General features: G+C 41.9%; 2 protein-coding genes across 3 annotated transcripts; both read right to left on the reverse strand.

Annotated features, from left to right (window-relative positions):
• Window positions 1-360: 360 nt before the first annotated feature.
• On the reverse strand, window positions 361-6,226 carry pdgfrl (platelet-derived growth factor receptor-like). Its single transcript, XM_069170999.1, has 6 exons — window positions 6,005-6,226; window positions 4,956-5,229; window positions 4,577-4,728; window positions 2,765-3,058; window positions 2,132-2,268; window positions 361-730 (listed from the first exon to the last, which is right to left on the reverse strand). Exons 1-6 carry the CDS (start codon window positions 6,057-6,059, stop codon window positions 542-544), a joined length of 1,101 nt encoding a protein of 366 aa, XP_069027100.1. The 5' UTR covers window positions 6,060-6,226; the 3' UTR covers window positions 361-541.
• An 824-nt stretch (window positions 6,227-7,050) lies between these two features.
• Window positions 7,051-19,338, reverse strand: slc7a2 (solute carrier family 7 member 2). Of its 2 annotated transcripts, none has more exons than XM_069170998.1 (12): window positions 19,100-19,338; window positions 17,397-17,774; window positions 17,157-17,312; window positions 15,601-15,766; window positions 14,917-15,053; window positions 14,619-14,841; window positions 13,148-13,284; window positions 11,134-11,236; window positions 10,399-10,610; window positions 10,109-10,275; window positions 9,888-9,996; window positions 7,051-8,682 (listed from the first exon to the last, which is right to left on the reverse strand). In XM_069170998.1, the coding sequence occupies exons 2-12, from the start codon at window positions 17,764-17,766 to the stop codon at window positions 8,516-8,518; spliced, it is 1,947 nt and encodes a 648-aa protein (XP_069027099.1). In that variant the 5' UTR covers window positions 17,767-17,774; window positions 19,100-19,338; the 3' UTR covers window positions 7,051-8,515. The 2 variants fall into 2 exon arrangements, with proteins under 2 accessions (XP_069027099.1, XP_069027098.1); XM_069170997.1 differs by lacking the exon at window positions 13,148-13,284 and adding an exon at window positions 13,545-13,684 and having other exon boundaries at window positions 19,100-19,336.
• Window positions 19,339-20,491: the final 1,153 nt, after the last annotated feature.

The raw sequence follows: 20,491 nt of genomic DNA on the forward strand, positions 1-20,491 counted from the left end.
AGAAACTGTTAAACCCAGGCTCCCGCAGAGCATCGCATGAAGCATTTTATGAAACACTTTTCACTTATCAGATGTTTCCAGAGATGTTCAGTAGATTTTAGGTCTGGTGACCCTGCAGCTCAGCACTCGTCTTTGTGTTTGGACTCATTGTCCTGCTGCAGAATGGATCCTCTCATGTTTCGGGTGCCAGTGGGAGCGTCGTGGTGTGGTCACATCCTTCGAGTCTTGTTTTGCATGGGAATCTTTATGCAAAATATATATTTTGTTTTTGAAATCCTTCCCGTATCGCTCTGCTGCTCTAAAACTTTAAATTCAGCTGCAACCGAAGGCTTTTAAAAAAGAAAAAATCCACATGAAGTCTTCAATAAAGCACTCGGCAAATCTTTATTGGCCACAATCTGCAGTCTAACAATACACCGTTAGAAGTCTATACATGTTGAATTAATCTGCTCTCACTGGCTGGTGTGTTACAGTTCTCACTCAACATGTCAAAAACACTCAACCCTCAAACGTAACCATATCACAGGCCTCACTGTCGGAGCTATTTGGAGGTGATACTGGTCGCCACGATTGTCTCACCCCGCTGGTTCTTGGCTTTGCACTCGTAGTTTCCGAAGTCGATGGTCTCCATGTCTTCCACGGTCAGGACGCTCTGTGAGACCCGCGTGGTGTAGCCCGTGCCTCTGTTGACAAGCCTCCAGGAGGTTTGGATGTGAACGGGACGCTTGTCCTGCGCATTAAACAAACATCATTATGTTCCAGTACGTGACGTGTTGGTTATAAAATGACTGCTCCATCATTCCCACTGGTTTGGGAGTAATTCATCAACGAGAAGCCTTCCTCTGGATAAAACCGTATTTTGCTTAAGTTTTAATGTGTGATAATGTAACGGAAGAAATATGCAGCTGTGCAGTTCTTCTGGATTTATGACACCTCCGTGAAAACGGTCCTGCATGTTTGCGTGAAGATGTTACACCCATACGGCTCTTACGTTATAAATCACAGCAGCACTTTTCATCAAGACGTACTTATGTGTGAATAACAGGGTTGTTAAGTTTTCACTGAAACCTCAAGCAGAATTGACTTTTTCAGTAGATGTAATTTTTTAAGAATATAATCAAACATTTTTTGGGGGAAAAAACATCTGAAGAAAAGTTTAATTCCTAATAATTAATATTGTTTATGGCAGGGAGGGGTTCTTCATCGACAGTGCAGCACCTCGATGGGCTTTTTAACTTCTTTTGGACAGATGATTAAATCTTATCAGACACATCTTACATTTAGTATAAATGCAGTGACTTGATTAAATAACAAACAGTACAGAGTCGGGGGTTTTTTTGGAGTTTGGAGATTTCAACAGGACGGTTATGTTTTGTTTTTTTATTTCTTTGTCATTATAATGAATACAGTGAACACGTATAGCACGATTATGTTTGCATGCTAATTATTCTTTAAGATAGCTTACTAAGAATATCTTAGAAAATGATTATTCTGTCCTTGAAACATCACATCAGTCATGAATAAAGTTTAAAATAATGGATATACAAAATAGATTTAAACAAAATTAACATAAGGTAAAAATAAATCATTCATTCTCTGCTTACTTCTCTCCTAAATAACAAAATACAAAATAAATAGGTATATGAAGAATAACAAAAAGTACCTTTGGAAGACCTTTTAAACATTATTTTGTTTTACTATTAACAAATATTTGTTCCTGTATTTAAAGATAGTGAGACAGTTAAGACAACTATTATCAGTTATCAATTAGCACATTTAATGATCACTTTTCTTAATTTAAAACTCCTGTGCTTGACCTTGACTCTTCTCTCTAACAGCATCAATGACCTATAATTATTTATGATAAATAGTTTTGAAATGCATAAGCTAATCATTATTAATCCCTGACAAAGTGGTAGTATATAACTTTGAATGAGCATACTGTGTGTTTACACATTTCCGGTATGTGTATTAGATATACTATATTAGCATATAGTTTGGTTTTGTAAACTTCTGGTAACAAAATATAGTAAATTTCCCTGTTGGAACAATATAATTGAACTGAAGTGACATGTCCTGTATCAACTGGATCAGATCTGGCTTTAGTTTTTAAGTCCAGCATTCCTCTTACCTGACCAGGATAAGACCAGGTGAAGCTCACGTCCACCTCTGGTTCTCCCAGCACAGTGCAGGTTAAATTGATATCATCACCTCCTCTCACGGAGTCCGGAGGGGATTCAAGGCTCACAAACGGTGGTCCACTGGGAACTGGGAACAAGAAGAGAAGTTACTGTGTCTCTTTCAGACGGTGAAATCTACCTGGTGAAAATCAGCAGCTTCGTGGTATTTAAACAGTGAAACTTCCATCATCGGTCCAGTCCTTATTTCGCTCCATCTGCCAGTCAAACATGCCACAGCAGCTTCGGTTTAAAACCACCACCTAAACCACACACTATTTCCATTTCATGCATTCACCTCCTCCCATTTGCAAAATCCAGACTGTGTTTCCATCTCAGCTGGCGAACGTCTGCGTAAACTAAACTCAGCAGCGAGGAGGCTTCTGACATTTCTGAAATCCAACCTTTTCCTGGACTCCGATGAAGCAAAGTAACCAGCAATTGATTCATGACCTGGTGGGACACCTCTCATGGTAGTTCTCGGTAAGAAGGCTCAGTAAGTTGACAAGGTAAATGGTTGGACAGTTCTAGAAATAGGAAAATGGTCAGCGTTACTGTATTACTGTAAGTGATGTCTGAGTCCTCACCCTCCACATAGAGCAGCTGGTACTTGGTGGAGATCTGAGGGGTGCCCTTGGTCACAGCCTTGCAGTAGAAAACCCCCTGATGCTCTGGGCTGGGGTTTGGCAGGACAAACCCCTTGGTGGGGTCAAAGGTCAACAGAGTCCCGTTTGCTGTGATTTCCTCCGGAGGAACCTCTCTGTGCAGGGACGCCTTGGCCTGCGGATCTGTCACACGACAGGGAACCACCGTCGGCCTGTCTGGACGCAGGTAGACGATCTCAAAGTGGATGGTAGACGGGACGAAGAGGTTCTCTTTGTCTGGTTGGAGGAAAGATGTGAGGCATCAAACAGTAAATATTTCTTCAATGGAGGAAAGGTGCAGATGTGCAGTTCTTCTGGATTAATTACACCTCAATGAAGACCGTTTTAAAATTACAGTTATAAATCACAGCAGCACTCTTGAATAAGACATACTTATGTTAATAGTTTTTAAGTTGTCACTAACAACAATAATCATGTTTTTTGTTTTTTTTTAAAAAAACAACATTGAGGCTTGACAGCAAAAACCAAACGCTTAAATTAGTCTTGGTTGTCAGTAATGGTCAGTTTTATTCCACTTGATAGTAATCACTGCACCCTGGAGGTATGACTGCATACAGATGAAGGTTGGCCAACTAAAATCATTTTGATAGAATTTTTCATTCCAGCTGACGACTCCAACTACTGAGAAGCATTTTTTTCCAACAGAGGGAAGAACACATCACTTGCTGAGGGAGTTAACTGGAATAGTATGAATAAAATACAAAATAAGACAAGTTGATAACATAGTTCAAGATATAAAAATGAATACATTTCATTTATAGTCCTGGTATTTTAGATGATGGCTTACTGAAGGCATTTAACTGAACTTGTAACCATCATGTTAGTTAACTGTTATTAACTAAATTCTTTTCACTTTTTCTTTTCCTGCTATCACAAGTCAAAATTTCCTGCAGAAAAGGTCAACATCAGCCGACTGTTTCCTCTCCATTGCATATAAGCGACAAGAACGGCAATTATGCACTTTACTACACTGCTCTTTGCTCATCCACTATTACAGCACCACTTGAACTGTAAAGCAAAATAGTAAACAGTAATTGAACATACAGTAAAATCACCTCGTTAAGTTGCTGCGCAGCACTCAGAGAAATGTCAGCAGCTTTGGAAGTCATGTTTCTGGCCACCGACAGCTCTTTTCCCCACCAGCTCGACTCCATTCACTCCCTTATGGTTGTAGGTACTTTTCTAGATTTAGTTTTCCACTCTAGATAGTGCCCGATCAATACAGCAACATTACTTTAGCAATGGCACATTTAACTGTGGTGACGTCATTATCAGCACGGCACACAGTGGATGGAGGATATGGACGGGATGCTGCTCTTTAATCTCGGTATATCACTGTTTATCACAACAAGAAGACAAATGTGTTTCAGAAGAGGCTGAAGGCAGCAAGACAAGAGACTGGTGAGAGGCTGTGGGTTGCCATTGAACACGTAGTCTAGGGAATAAACACAATTACAGCCCCTATAGAAGCTTGGCTTTTTAAAGATGACGCGTGCAGGATGTTCTGTGTTGAGTGTTTCTCTCTGACCAATCAGTGGTCTGCAGTGGTTTAACAACACCTTTCAGTATAGCCTCAGCTTGAAACCTCCACAGAGGTGGTACTAGTTTTAAATAGTGTCAAAACCTGCACTGAATTATCTTAATGCTGATCTTATCTCTTTTAATAAAGCATTCATTGGTAAATCATTTATCATTCATTAATTAGCATCTTAATATGCTCTTTGTAAAACTCACCTGTGAAATAGATGTAGGACACAGAAGCGCGATCGTGGTCCTTCTCACACTCTGAGCCATCGCACAGGATCACCCAGCAGCTGTAGATCCCCGTGTCCGCAGCAGAGGGCGACGTCAGGATCAGCTGACTGTACTTGTCACTTTGCTTGATGCTGCAGGCGGAAAACAAAACACAAGACACTCACAACTTATGGAAGCACTAAAGTCCCAAAAGGTGAGATTTTTTTCTTTTCTTTTCTTTTTTTTTTTTCTTTTTTTTTTTTTTATCAACTATCTTGCAGGAACAAGTTAAATATCTTGTGTGCATAAGATAATAACTTGTTCCCACAGGATTTGGGAACAACTCACTGTATGAAACAACTTATGTTTCATGCAGCACCTGAGGCGCGAGTCGTTGAAGGTGTCCAGGTAGGTCGGGTAGGACCATCCGATGTTGCTGCCTTTGCATCGCAGCTCCATGTTCCTCCCAGGAGTCAGAGTTGTGCTCTGGCCCAGACGCAGGAAGCGACCTTTGTCCAACACCTGGGTGAGCAGGGACTGGCCTTTACCTCCTCCATCTTTTACTTTAGAGGGGCGCACCTTCACCCGTTTCCCACCCGGCCGGATGTGGTTCTCTCCTGCGTCTTTTCTTCTCTTGATCTGCTGGCAGGCACCTGCATGCACAGACACAGACAGGGAAATGAGAAAGTAATAATAAAGACAACACGTATAGGTCTCAACTTCTGCTGTATCAGCAGCTCTCATTCCTGAAAGAAACAGCAGAGGCTGGTGTTCAAGTTTGCTATCTTTCCCCAGCTGTGACAACAGTGAAACAGGAAGTGTGAAATCCGTGTTACTGGCACAAAAATGTCCAAAATCAAGCCTCTTTCTGCTTTCTTTTCCTCAGTGGGCACAGAAAACTGTTAAAGACAAGAACAAAGATCAGTCTGCAGTGTAGACTTTCACAATCCGTTGTTTTATTCTTCAGAGCAGCATTAATGAGCGCTCCAAGGAAAGGTCAGCAGTAAAGGCCAGATAATTAGAAACGTCTGTTGCATGCCTCATACCCAGCTGGTTTGAGTTGGTCTGCAGAAACGCTTTGGAAAAAGTTGCACAACTTCCACTCTAATGAACGCTTTTTCATTGTACGTGCTTAAAATGCAAATATAGCAAATCATGGCTGCATATTCCAGAGAGCAGATGAAACGACACAGACTTTAAATAAACAATCTTTGCAGTTTGTGAGTGAGACCTACTTTAATGCACCTCCCATTCTACGCCTCTTACACAGACTGGTGCCTCCAGCCAGTATTTACACTACCTCACATGATCTAATCCTCCCTCTACTTCCAGGTTACAGCCCAAGTTGTCTTGATGATGTTAACAGTCATTTTGCTTCACTCACAAATCTACAGCTCTACGAGACAGACATGGACAAGCGTCACTCACCATTTTGGAGCTCTACCCAGAGCAATGCCAGGCAAAGTACAACCCAGAGCTTCATGGTCAGAGGGGCGAGGATTCTGCAGGGCTGGAGAGATGAGGGAGGTCTGATGAGGGGGCTCGGTGAGAAAAAGGAGGTCAGACTTGGAGCTTCGCTGGAACTCTGCAGGCTCCAGCTGCCCTGTTTAGATCTCCAGCTCCATCCTCCTCACAGACTGAGAGGAAGAAGGAAAATAAGTTCAGAGCTCTGCTGTTTCCTCCCTCTCCTTAGACCAAGGGAGCAGAAAGTTGGAGTCTGAAGCCCTCTGCTGGACCTGAGGGTGAATTACACTACTTTTAAAGACTTCATAAGCAGTTCAAGTCCATCCATTTTGAAACAGACAGTTTTCGTCGTGCCTCCTTACTAATAACTCTTTCAATGTACGTATGGGCATTTGAGTACTAAAAGAGGCGTGCCCAGTGTTTTCTGCTATTTGCAATTCAGTTTAGTGTTACAAATAAATGCCTGAAGGTTGATAACTCTGTACTTCCTTATTTTTAATTTAGTTTACAAAAAAAAAAAACACACATTAACGTATGACTTCAGAAAGTTATCTTTAAAAAACAGCAGGTCCTTAATGAATGTCTTCATGAATCATAAATGTCGTGTACGTGTGTTGTGTATGATTTTTGGAGAATGTATAAATCCTGGAAGAAATACTTAAACTGCATAAACTACAGGAGGCAAGAATCATGACCACTGAGCCATAGATATTTAAATGTATGGTGCACCTGATGTTGATATGTGCAAGTCTACCAACTAATATATAATGTGTTAACAGTTATGGATAAGGTCAAACAAGCAGAGGGAAAATATAAAGTTCCTCGTCAATGGCCACAAGATGGCGATAATACATTCAGGTTAAAATGAGCCTCTTCTTGGCTCAGTCAACTTTTTTTGTAACATGGAAATTTGTTTAATAGTTTTTGATATATCTCTCCAAATAAGCAGGACCACAAACCAAATCTTCATGAGGAAAAAAATGACTGAAAAAAAAACGTCTAACACTTCATTACAGGAAAATACATTTTTATTTATTTGTATTTGTTTGTGCTGTTGGTAACAAGTGACACTGCGTCATTACATCATGGGTACCTCTACAGTATTTACTTAACCTTGCTGGAAGATTCTGGAGTAGAGGTTCAGTATAGCAGATTACCCTCCTGAATTTGTTCCATTGTTATTTAGAGCTGATCTCCCGGTTACCAACAACCTACAGTCTCAGAGTCTCACCTATTGAAAAATGTGGGATTTCTGCACAACAGAAAGTGTAAAACGCTGGCAGTGTAGGTGAGATCTCAGACACTAAATACATTTCTACTTCAATCATTGAGCAAAAAAGAAGTGGTGGCTCCTAAAAGCCTGGAGGAAGGAAAACATGAAATCTTCATAGTTCAGCACAAACCAGTTTTAAAGCAAGTTATGACTCCAGACTGTGAAAACATGATTTCGCAAGACAGATCTATTTTACTGTGTATAATACTGTAACTTGTAAATAATTATTGTGCTTCATGTTAGGTGGTGAAAGCATTCTGGTCATGAGAGAACAAGTTCATGAAGGTTATATTAACAGCAACTGTGTCAAAACAGCACAAAATATGTAACAAACAGGAAAATACAGCGTCTCATAATATGATAGAGTGAAAAAAGAAACCACAAATACCTTTTAAGAAGAGCTCTGTATCAAATAACGCTTCATATTCAGATTGTAACAGCTCATAGTCAAAACAAACTCAAAATAAAAAAAAAAACTGTGCTACATAAGACCACAACAACAGCTACAGGAACTACAGGAAAGATTAATGGGATTTGTTACATAATACCTACATGACTTTCAGGTCCTATTTGACATATTGTACATTATTCTACTCATGATTTTTTTTTTTTTATACAAATAAGACAATTTCACATGTGTATGAAACAATAATTGCAAAATAGTTCTAAAATAAATTTAGACTAGTGGACTGACAACACATCTTGCACCTATAATGTTGGTGCTTCTTTAGCACCAAACACTCAACACTGGTGAATCAAAATCTAGTACAGATTTCAAAACCTTCCTGTACAAACCTGCCGAAAACGTAGAAATTAACAAGCGATAAGATGAAATATCTGTCATGCACTAAAAACTCAAGTCCATAAAGAAACAGAAAAGCTTTGCTGCAGCTGGTCATTGGCTGCTTCAGTGTAAAGGGAAATGAACATCACTCTCCAGTGTGTTACCTGTCCGTTGAGTTCTGCCTCCATGCTGTCCATGAAGCACAACGTGACCTGCAGGATGTGGTCCCGTCCCTGTGACGGAGCGGCTCCTCATCGTGCGGCCGCTGGTACAGAATTCTGACGCTGCCTTTGCAGGCTGAATGTGCTCGTGAGTGAAGCACACGCGGTGAAGCTGTATGAACAGGTGCATCAAGGCATAGCTGCTGTGTGCTTTCATGCATCTGTCGCCTCAGAGTTTGTGAATGAGTTGGCAAACTTTAACACTGGCTGGTCTTCTCTGGGCAGATGAAGCGCTCCTGGTCCTTTCCCTCTGCAGCTTTGCTGGGCTTGTTCTTCTCCTGGGCGGTGCTGCTCAGGGCTCCCTGGAGCTGGCGCTGGCGCTCCGCACTGTGCCACATGCCGTAGCCAAAGTAGATCAAGAAACCTGAGATGAAGAAATGTTAAAAGAGATGTGAGATACTAACAAAAAACAATACTTTATGTTATTAAAGAAAATTGTATTCACTTTATAGCGAGAGTAATGAATGAATCCACTCTCATATCTGTCCATTAAATATAAATCAGCCAGCAGCCTCACTGCCACTCTGCTCGAAGGTAACAAACTTCATTTACCAGCTCCACTAAAGCTGTCTGATTAAGATATCGTTGCTAATTTGTTTAACTGCACAAAAACTGAAATGTAAAAACATCTAGCAACCTCACAGAAGTCACCGCACTTCCCAACTCCTCAGTCAACATTGACTTATTTCAACATATTTAATGTACAATATTTAATGTATGTCACATAGACAATTATGTAATCTTGCTTTTGTATACAATCACATACAAAACATAAGTTGCATCCTGTACTTTGTGTAACCTACATAACAAAGTTATTTTAACCCAAATCATGATCTTTTTATAAACCGACCAAGTAATTTTGGTGCCTAAATCTGGTGACCGTTTCACAATTCAACCACATGTTTATTATTGTTACAATGATCCCTAACGTCCAACAGGCCTGTTGCTGATACTGGCCAACATTTAAATGACTGCTTCTCTGGTTTAGGTGTGAAGACATGTTGGTCCCAAAGAGGGAGTTTCATATTCTTCGCACAGATATGAGAAGGTTGAAAAATCTTTTTATCGAACTATAAAAAACACATTTTTCAAAACGTGAAATGTCTTCTTTAAAGTAATAAATTCAAAGATTTTCATATATGTTAAATGTCTTTTACGTTACTATCACTGAATGAGGTAACACAATGGTGATTGAGCCTCTGACCCTCTGATTAAAGCCCTTGGATTTGGATTATTATGATCTGAACCAGCTGTGGCAACATTTACGGGAAAAATGACAAGTGACACAAAGTTAGTTGCGTTTTGCAGCTTCCAGCAGTGGTTGTTTGCCAGAAAGGCTACGTGGAGCTAACGCAAGCTAACGCTCTTCAACACACACTTCAGCTGTCAAGTGAATGATGTCACACAGGTGACAATGTTTGTATCTCTGGGAAGTTGAGTCCAAAATCACAGCTGCAATTACTACTTATCGCCATAGATGCCGCCAAAGAGAACTAAACAGGGATCCTCGAAATTGTAACTTTAAATATTTCCAAGTCATTTTTGGACCTGCAGTTGAGAGCCACTCACCAACAGCCATCCACACAGAGAAACGTATCCAGGTGTCTCCACTCAGCTGAACCATGAGGTAAATGTTGACAAATATGCTCAGAATAGGCAGGAAGGGCAGCAGGGGGACCTGTGATGGCAACAATCACACCAAAACTATGAATTTTAATGTGTTTGATCAACATGATTGCATAACACAGGACCTGGTGTGAAACCAGAGATCTTATTGAGCTGCTACATACCATGAAAGTGACCTTCTTGCTGGTCTGAGGCTGCCTGCAAACCATGAAGATGCAGCCGCTGAAGATGAGGAGACACACGGCCAGCAGCACCAGGATCCACACTTCCAGAGCCAAAATGCCGCTGATGCGGTATGTGGTGAGATAGCTGATCACACACACCACCAGCACTGTGGGTGGAGGACACACACTTGATTGTGACACATATATAGACACCTGAAAGATGGACCAGGAAAAAAAAGCTAATAATTGAGACAGAGAACCGTTAAAGGCTTTTGACCCGGACCACCTACCCAGCACACTAATGGAAATGTTGACCACACTGGACGAATGTTCGGAGGGCGACACAGGAGGATGCAGGACAGCCTGCAGGGTGGAGCTGCCACCTTTCAGCATGTTGAGGTGAGACTCGGACTCTGTCAAGTCTGACTCGCCCTCATTGGATGACAGGTAGTCCTTCTCACCTTTACCTGCCTGCCGCCCCAGACTCCAATCAGGCTGATACCTGCAGGATGGAGACATCAAAATCTGAGATTTATTTAGTGTTAAAGCCGCACTGCTGTTCTTTAAGGCACAGAACTCAGTTATTGTTGTTTTCTAGGTCAGTAAATCTGAGGTTCTCAGCATACTGCATGTCTATAAACACCATACCTTCTACCAAACCACTTGAAGTCTGAAATAGTTTGAGGTATTTGTTTTTACTTTACAAAACAAGTGATGTAAAAAACAGGAAAGGAACACTGTGTCTGTGTTTACTGAGGCTGTGGTGATGAGTCTCTGTGCTGTATGCACCAGAGGTGTGCAGCAGGTCCGGAGTTTAGCAAGAAACTTGAGTAAACACCTTCATTTACTCAAGCAGCCACTTAACATTCATACAATGGGAGCATTCACAGCTCTTGCATCACTAGTGTGATGCAATAACAAACGGGGTAATCATGCCTGTGGGCTTTTGGAAAAGCTGTTAGGGAAGGTCTTGTACAATGTTTCACAACTTCTATATTCTTCTGAGTGTATTTTGAGTTACCCACCTGAGAATCAGTACACACGCAGCAACCAGCGAGTAAGCCAGCAGAGTGCCAATGGACATCATGTCAACCAGGGCTTTGAGGTCAAACAGGAAAGCCATGATGGCTGCAGTAAGAAAAAAATACCACCTTTAAAAGAACACTCCTAAGAAATAAGAACATCACTGATTACCGGAGCAAACACAGTTACTTACACCCACATACATTAGTGCAACATTAATGTTCTTGCAATGACAAACAGAAAAGTTTTCTGCATCATTCAAAAAATGCACATCAAAGTCAACAGATGCAAATTAAATTTCATGCAGACAAGTTTTCACAATGAAGCCAAACTGATCGTGTTCCTCTGATCTGCTATGACAGCTGTAACCACCTCCATACCAAGTGTCGTTTGATGTGAGATACACTGCGGCGTTGCTCTCAGTTCTCCGTTGTGTATCTCAGCACCAGACTGCAGTATGGAGCTGATCTCAGCAGCGTGGTTCAAACACAGAGCAGTGGTATGTCCGCTGTTCCTCACAACATTACATTAAAACAAAAATAGCAGTGAAAGCTCCCCTGCCCAGTGCTGCCAGGTGCTCAGTGCATGGCCTGTGGTGGTATGTTAGGTCCCTCCCTGGGCTCACATCTGCCAGACACTGTACCAGGTCATTCACCCTGCAAGTCTGAACACCTGTAGCACAGTGAGCATGATGCAACCACATAATGTACACCTGGAGCTTTAGAAGTAAAGATTCTTTAGAGTGTATGTGCGCCACATCCGTCCACAAAGACTACAAAATCCTTCTTTAATTTATCCTTAAAGATGACGTACGCTAGTGTGTGTGTGTGTGTGTGTGTGTGTGTGTGTGTGTCTTATGTGTAGGAGTAGAAAGAGTATTATAGATGGAAGTGAGGTGATTGTGTTGAAAACTACTTTGCTAAAAGTAGCCAAATCAACCTGTGTATTGAGAACAACACTAAGAGTCTGAAGCCATAGAGGTACATTGTACGTTGTACTTGTCTGTGCTTTGAGCCAACATTAGCATACACATTAGCGTAATGCTGCCTTCAAATGAGGTCGAGTTGATTGTGTTCATGAGAAGAGTCTAATCTGAAGGCCCCTATCGAACAGCTTTGAGCTCTCGGATTGTGATGTGTTGTCTGACGACGAAGGCCATCGAAGTTCATTTTTGGATGGTCACTTACTGAAGGGCAATTTTAGGTGTATCAGGTTTTTCTTTGTACTTTAATAATACGTCTGAGGAAGATGTCAGTTTCCAACAGAACCATTTTTTTCCCTCTGTCATTCTGTCTTTGCATTTCCTGCATTATGCTATTCGCCTGCAGGCTTGCTGAATTATTAGCCTCTGTGGCTTCTAGACATCGTCCAAGTTGCTGTTGCCTAGCAACGGTCTACTCAAGACTTAAACTCTTGAACTCCAAGCATACCGTGCACATCATGTTTTGTGCCGTAACCTCAAGCTGACCAGTTCCATTTCAAGGCAGCAAAACAAGCTCACAACGACAATCCCGACATGCTCATGCTTACAATGTGTATCATGTTCAGCATTTTAGTTTTGAATATTGAGCATTTTTACAATTTTAGTATCAATAAACACAATGTACGGCTGAAGCAAATGGGAATATTTTGCAGGTTTTTGGACAAGATCAAATTGTGACTTGATGAAAGGTCAGAGGACCCCCAAAGTTATCACAGCTCACAGTGGGGTATGAGTATGCGCATAAGCCTATATGTATTAAGTTACTTTCCAGTATCTAATTTGTTTTCTTTTGTTGTCGAGAAAGTGACTAAAAACCAGTTGGACTTGTGGACCTGTGCGGTGAACAGAGAGAGAAATCCTTCACCATTCATTGTAATGAGTGTGATGGTTTTGTCACATGCTTTCTGAAACACCGTCACCACGTTTATCATGCAGCCACCACCACCACCATCTGATCATGTGTACAGATAAAAAACAAAAAACAAATCCACAATACAACCCCATGAGCGGCGAGTCCTGGTCCAGGAGCTTACCCGCAGTGGTGCCTGCCGCCATGGTGGCAGCCACAGGCGACTGCCGCTTACTCACTTTGGACATAAATTTGAACAGAATACCATCTCGTGCCATGGCAAAGAGAATGCGCGGCAGAGGGAACATGGAGCCCAACAGGCTAGGGAGAAGAGGGTTCATGGTTAAGTTCAGGGCATTCTGGGAAAGAAAACAAGACACCGGCACAACTGTGAAAGAACAACAGGTGTATACGGAGGAAAAATCTCCAGTAAACTGGATCATTTAAAGCAGAAAGTGTAACAGGCCAATTTTGTAAAGAAAATAATTAACCAATTCATTTGCATCAACTCGACTGTGTCTTTCACAATTGATTGGTGGAGAAAGATTAGCTGAGTGATCTCACTCGGATGCTCCCCTCACCTGCAACTACACCGGAGCTCATAGTGGCAATAAGTGGGGTCTTCGTCTTAGGATTGATTCGGGCTAAGGCTTTGAAAAGCACCCCATCCTCTGCCATAGCATAGATTACACGAGGCATAGGGAAAATGGAGCCCAGCAGACTGCATGAGACAGCAGAAACATGCAAGACCAACACGTTAGTCAAGACCCCCGAACCCAGACACACAATCACACACCTACAGTCACATCATCAAAGCACCAAAGTATGATAAAGGCCAATGAGAGTCTTTCTTTCCTGTAAGTAATATCATATTCATCCTCCATTCATTTACTTCAATTTAAATGATTGGAAAATTTACTAGATTATTGATCTCGTAATAGTTTGTTTTTCAACTTTGAAAGTAGGTTTCCAACAGGTTATAAAGGGGTTTTATGAAACCTTGAGTTATTACATTTCCCTGTTGGGTAAACATTCACTTCAAGCAGAAAACTGCATTAAAACATTTTCACAACTGGCTGTCTTGCATAACAGTTAGCAAAATTGCCAAGGGCAGTCAGTTTCCACAGTAGCTGTATAAATTTCAACTGTCACCACTGACTTATACAACATTTATTTGATTCGAGTCCAATTTCGCAATGTTCACGTTAATGTAGATAATGAGATGAGGTAATGAATGAATGATATCAAACAGGGCTCGTTGACAGACAACTGATGGGAAATATAAAACCTCCAGGGAAGAAAGACCTCAGAATAATAAACCACATCAACATGTTGCTGTGACAAACTTGCTCATTATATAGGAGACTTGAATTATAAATATTAAAACACAAAGACATGCAGGTGTTTCAAAACAGAGAGAATAAATATTGCACCCATCACCGGCCCAATGAAACAACAGGAATCAATCCAATAACAAGACACACACAGAGATATGTGGTCAGATTTTTTGACCCAATCTCCAATTATCTCCAATTTATAACAGCTACATCAATCAGAAATGATATATGTTTTGTCTAAATGTTTTCATTTTACAACATAAATGTTGATATTTGCTATAATGTCCTCAGCTTTATTCATAAGAACAAAGTGGTTACCTGGTAGAAAGGGCACACAGTGAACCCGCAGCGACCACATACTTGGCCGGGCCCCAGCCCACGTACTCAAAGGCCATGGGCAGAGGGCTCTTCTCATCCAGCAGGTAGTAGGGCATCATCAGGGTGAGCGCAGCCGACACCCCAAAGTAGGCCAGGAAACACACCGTCAGCGACACCACGATGCCGATGGGAATGGCCCTCTGAGGGTTCTTCACCTCCTCACCTGTCACACAGAGACACACAAATACATATTATTATACTGTGCTTTGATAAATCACACAAGCTATCAATGACTCACCTGTTGTTGCAATGCAGTCAAATCCAACAAAAGCGTAGAAGCAGGTGGCAGCTCCGGCCAAAGTCCCACTGAAGCCGAAGGGCATGAATCCCCCGACTCCGTAATCACTGCTCACGTTGGCCGTCGCTGACAAGTTCCTGAAACACGAACACTGTCATTTAATAACAATAACCGACTGTACAGCCCCGTCACATGCTCACGCATGTAGTACACCAGTCAGTCCACTACAACATACCGTGTCAGTGTCACGTTTTCACTCACCAGTAAACTACATGCATGTATGACAAGGCCGTACAAAAAATGATAAAGTAAAGTGGATGTTGGAGTGGGAACAAAAACAAGTCAAAGTGGATTTATTTAAGTAACGTAAGTAAGCTAGTCACATAACGTAATGTATTTAACTGAAATAATGTATGTTAAGTAACTTGCAAAATTACTTATTTAAAGTGAAACCAGAATCTTTTCTTGAACCCAACCACGTAGTTTTTGGTGCCTAATCCTGAGGCGCCTTGTTTTTAAGCCTAAACGAGGCGAAATGTGACACCGACACGGTATCCTCTAGAGGACTGATGGTGTATTACACTTCAGCAGGATATCGGATTGAACAGTAACACTCATCATAGCCATGTGCCTGTTTTTTAATGGCTGCATAGACATATTGTTCAGATCAAATGAATGAATTACCGTGTAACTACGGTGACATTTATAAGGGATTCCTCAGTTATATTCCAGTTGTGTGTGTCTCCTTTGACGAAGCCGGAGATGATGACAAAGAGGAGCACGAGCACGTTGACAGACGTGAAGACTTTATTGACCCAAGCTGACTCCTTCACTCCAAACGACAGGAGTCCTGGACACAAACACAACAGAGCTCAGGACAGTAATGTGCTGTTTGTTGTAGTTTAACTAAAATGTCAGTCACTACTTCAATAAACATTTAATCAGTTAATGCCTGCTTCATTATTATTGATTCTTAAATACCATTATTAATTAAAATTACTTAACCCTAAAACCTAGTAATTTCAGGAGCTGAGTCCAGCTCACACCAAGTGTATATTTTTACATTTGATCATGCTGCTCATAAAAAAGCCCACTTGATCAATTCAATTACAACAGCTCACATGTGAACAAGTATGAATGTCTACAACTATGCTAACAACTCTGTAAAGCCCGAGCACAGTGATACTTTGAGCTAAATGCTAACATCAGCATGGTAAGCAAATGTAATATTTACCACGATCACCGTCTCAGTGTACGGGGGAAACAAAATGTTTAAACTTATGACTGTTATTGATGGAAAGTCAAAGTGGAGGATTACTAAAGTTACAGTAAAGAAGCAATTTAGCCCGAGGAGTGTCTGTTTCAAATTTAATGGCAATCAATCAATTGAGCATGTCACAAGTCTGCATATCTGCAAATAGTATAGAAATCCATCCATCCATCCATTATCTATACTTACTTCATAGTGAACAGAAATATGTGTTATAAATATACCCATTAGCTACAATAAATGTCTCCAAAAACATGGAAAATAATTTTGGGATGTTCCAGACCACAGCAAATAAAAGGTCATGTTTCTTCTCAAAGAAATTTTTTTATTTTGGCTTTAATTTTTTGTTGCATAAGCTCTACATTTGCCATCCTCACAAAACCAACCAAACACTAGTGGTTTGTTTCTGTGTAACACTTACCTAATGTAATTATTGCATTGGCAGGCCAAGAGATGAAACACATGATAAAGTCTTTGGCTTCAGCCCGAGGGTCATGAAGGTGGGATGTAACAAAAATGTATCCAATTTGAATTTGGACCACAGGAGATGAATATGCAGAGCTGCCCAAGTTACTGAAGATACTATCTGGACACTGAGATGCTTCAGTGGTCCTTCTCTGTTTGTCAAGAAGCTGTTGCATTGCTGAGCTATGACTGTGTGACTGGGAACGAGATCCAGGGGGCTTCTGAAGACCAGCAGGATGATGGGGACCTTTCTAAAAAGGACTGGAGTGTATTTGGGCACCCAGTGGACTCACATGACCCTCCTGGGTGCTGTGCTCTGCCCCCTTAACCTCTGATAACACAACATCCTGCCATCTTGTTATTGGATTATGCCAGCTGTGGCTCACGGTTTGAGTTGTTGGGCGTTTAAAACAAGATGCACCAATTTTTTTTTTTTCCATTCATTAACTGCAGCAACATATCAACTTGAATTTTGGGGATTTTCAGCCTTTATTTGCTGCCTTACCAGAAAGCAGAAGAATCAGGCAAACAGCAAAGAAGTCGGGGTACTGAGCCAAACCAGGAGAGTTCATGCTGAAGTAGGTTTTACAGAATATCTCGATGTGTCCTCCGATCATTTCATCAAACGTGCCACTCCACGCTCTGGCAACTGAGGAGGTACCTGTAAGAAAACAAAGATCAGACACCGTGGAGAGCAAGTATCTTCTGTCAATGAGAGGCACTTCAAAGATTGTAACCAACTCACCAATCACATAAGAGAGGATGAGGTTCCAGCCAGTGATGAAGGCCCAGATTTCCCCTACAGTCACGTAACTGTACAAGTAGGCAGAGCCAGTTTTTGGGACGCGGGCACCGAACTCAGCGTAACACAGGCCGGCCATGACGGAGGCCAGAGCAGCGATGAGGAAGGAGATGACGATGCTGGGGCCCGAGTCTCCCTTGGCCACCTCTCCAGCCAGGACGTAGACGCCGGCGCCTAGAGTGCTGCCCACTCCCAGAGCAATTAGGTCGACGGTTCCCAGGCAGCGGCAGAGCTTGGAGTCCTCCAGGTTGTTCAGATCGACCACTTTCCTGCGCACCAAGGAGCGGCCGAATGACAGAACCTGTTCCAGCATGTTAACACCTGTTGACAGAGAGAAGGGGAGAAGAAAAGCTTGAAAATACCAGTGTGCTCTCATGCTGTAGCGTGTGATGTGAATGGATATGTGTATATATAGAGGTGCAGTGTGCATGCAGTATGAAGGCTTCCAAACTGCAGACACACAGAGAAGAAATATATATTTTCATCAATCTTCTAAAATCATAGTGCAACCAAGAGGAAACAAAACCAGGCAGCACATCTCACTGAATCACTACTCTTTATCTCAGCATCAATATTTGCACATTTAAAAAATTCAGCAGACGGTGCCAGAGTTGTGAAACTAAAGGTCAGATCTATCAGTGCAGTCTGATTTAGCTCCACCTGCTTTGCATTTTGAGCTCTTGCAGCGCGTTCTCTTGAAAAGTCAGTTGCACAACATGTGAGATGTTAGAAGGTTTGAAAGGGATGTTAACCCGACAAAAGTGCATTTTAGGGAATGCTGCCAAGTACTGTAGTGTGGTAAAGTTCATACAGTAAGGGTCCCATTAAACTCTATTGTTTGGGATTATGGTATTATCTAAGTACTGAAAGAGCTACATTCATAATGAGACCATGAATGCACCGATATGACACAATAAAGGCATTCCAGTAGCTGTGTGCACTAATTACAAATAAAGGCTATAAAAAGAGAAACTGCAGTCTTCTTCTCTTGCAAATAAAAATGTCTCTTTTCATTTAAAGGATTGATGGGGATGCTGCTTAAAATATGCACAAATACAATATGATGAATGAGGATGAAATACTCCTGCTCCTCAGTGAATGGTCATTATAGTAGTCATTTGCTTTGAAATTTAGGCTCCTGCTTTGAACCTAAACTTTGATTATTGTGACAGTAAATTAACACTGACGACCATCCAAATGTGCATTGATCTCCACTGCAGTGTGGATTTTTACTCCAAGAGAAATGAGTTTGGAGTTTGACAGCTCATTAACATTACAATGTAGGGTGTAATACAGCAGCTCCATAAATACAGTGCATTGAAAGTGAACACAGTGGAGATTGAGAGCAGACTTTGGCAAGTAAAAAAGGCAGCTTTGCCCAAAGGAAAAACAAATTGTAGTAATTTAGCCTGTCACAGAAAATGTCATATATTTCACATTGTACATTGACAACATGTGCATCATTCAGTATCTTAAACTGAACATGCTGGATTTCTCTGCAGACCTTGTCTGACCTCAGGTTCTCAAAAATCCTCACTGATATGAAGTTTGACTTTTACATTTCTGCATCAGTATTCTAAATGTAAACACAACCATCCTAGCAAAAGCTTTACACATTTTCTATTGAATTAGAGTTATGCTCATACCTCAGAATGACACTGTATGGATGTGACGGGTCCAAGTTCAGACACAAAAACACAGAGGTTGCTGGAAGTCTCACTGCTTTCCTTCCAGCTTGCTTGTGCAGGGAGCCTCAGTGGATCAGCTGCACATGAAGCTGCAGGTAAAAACGTCAGGTCACATCTACTGATCCGACGAACTGCAGTCTCTAAACTCTCCAGTGTGCTCAACACTAATTCACTGTGCTGGCACGTAAACTGTGCAGAGCAGTACGTTCACTCCTCCCCTCTGTCCCCAGTGTTTCTTAATAGGACCTGCCCTAGCCTTGCCCCCAGACTCAGTCTCCAGTCCCGCCACGGCCAGGGGAGTGACGTCCCCATAGGAGGGAGGCACCAGGGGAGGAGGAGACCCAGAGGAATTAGGGTGGGGGCGAGGTGTGTGTGTGTGTGTGTGTGTGTGTGTGTGTGTGTGTGTGTGTGTGTGTGTGTGTGTATTTGTGGAGAGGGGGGAGGGCATTTTACCTCCATGCTTGTGGTTTGGGGCAGTGAAACTCTGTGGAGGCAACATTGCACCATAAGCTCTCATCCTGAGATCACACAGCAAGACAGACAGGGAAAGAGGGGAGGAATATTTTTGGTCTAAATTTTTATTTCTAATGCATACTCAGGCTAAATAGATCCCAGCTGTCCACATGCTTCTGATGACTGATAAATGGTTAGGCAACTTTCACTGACAAACACTGAGACAGACACTGTTTACCCAGTGCAGCCCACAGGATCGCTGCTAAAAGCATGGGTGCTGATTGGTCAATGAAGGGTGGATAGTACTGAGGAGGTTAAGTCCTCTTAATGGAAGGCAGGTATTGCTCAATGTACCCTGAGCTATTGGACCCATGAACATAATAAAATCAATACCACAGCTCACTGTGGTACACCACCAAAAAGCCTGGCATTGCCACGGCAACTTCACCGGCTTACAAGCTCTACAAGGGGAAAAAAAAAGTCTAATTTTTCCATCAAACACGACCTGAGAATTACAACTAAGGTTGACTTTGCAGAGGAGAGCACTTCTGCCAAGACCAGCTCAAACCAGCTTAAGACCTCAGTGGGAAGGTGGCAGCTGGCCCCTGGAAACACCATCCAGCCCTCAGACCAGAGAGTCGACGGCATGACAACAGCCAACTCTCTCTGAGTTTGTCCATCCAGCCAAGCAGCTAAATATCATGGACGATTGCCCACCAAACCCTGGCTGCAGGGGCTGATTATCTGACCTGCATGCTGATGGGAAAGCAAATGCTTTCCTTAGTGGTGGTCTGACTGGAGACACAACTGTTTATGCCGGTTGTAAGAGCCCTCCTATACGACTAAGTTAAATCAAGGACCAGACAGTATTTGGTGCTGCATATCAACTGTAAGTTT

This window comes from Embiotoca jacksoni, unplaced genomic scaffold (assembly GCF_022577435.1).
Source record: "Embiotoca jacksoni isolate LCO1_2020_lvr unplaced genomic scaffold, fEmbJac1.0.p SCAF_5, whole genome shotgun sequence".
Taxonomy (NCBI): Eukaryota; Metazoa; Chordata; class Actinopteri; family Embiotocidae; genus Embiotoca; species Embiotoca jacksoni.

Excerpts from the sequence above, each read along its gene's own strand:
- pdgfrl (XM_069170999.1), bottom strand. The coding sequence starts at position 6,059 with ATGAAGCTCTGGGTTGTACTTTGCCTGGCATTGCTCTGGGTAGAGCTC. Across the intron at positions 3,059-4,576 it reads GTCCTACATCTATTTCACAG|ACAAAGAGAACCTCTTCGTC; the intron begins GTGAGTTTTACA and ends TCCTCCAACCAG. Across the intron at positions 731-2,131 it reads CCTGGTCTTATCCTGGTCAG|GACAAGCGTCCCGTTCACAT; the intron begins GTAAGAGGAATG and ends TTTAATGCGCAG.
- slc7a2 (XM_069170997.1), bottom strand. The coding sequence starts at position 17,766 with ATGCTGGAACAGGTTCTGTCATTCGGCCGCTCCTTGGTGCGCAGGAAA. Across the intron at positions 11,237-13,544 it reads GAGCTCCGGTGTAGTTGCAG|CCATCATGGCTTTCCTGTTT; the intron begins GTGAGGGGAGCA and ends TTCTTACTGCAG. Across the intron at positions 8,683-9,887 it reads CTCTGTGTGGATGGCTGTTG|GTTTCTTGATCTACTTTGGC; the intron begins GTGAGTGGCTCT and ends TCTTCATCTCAG.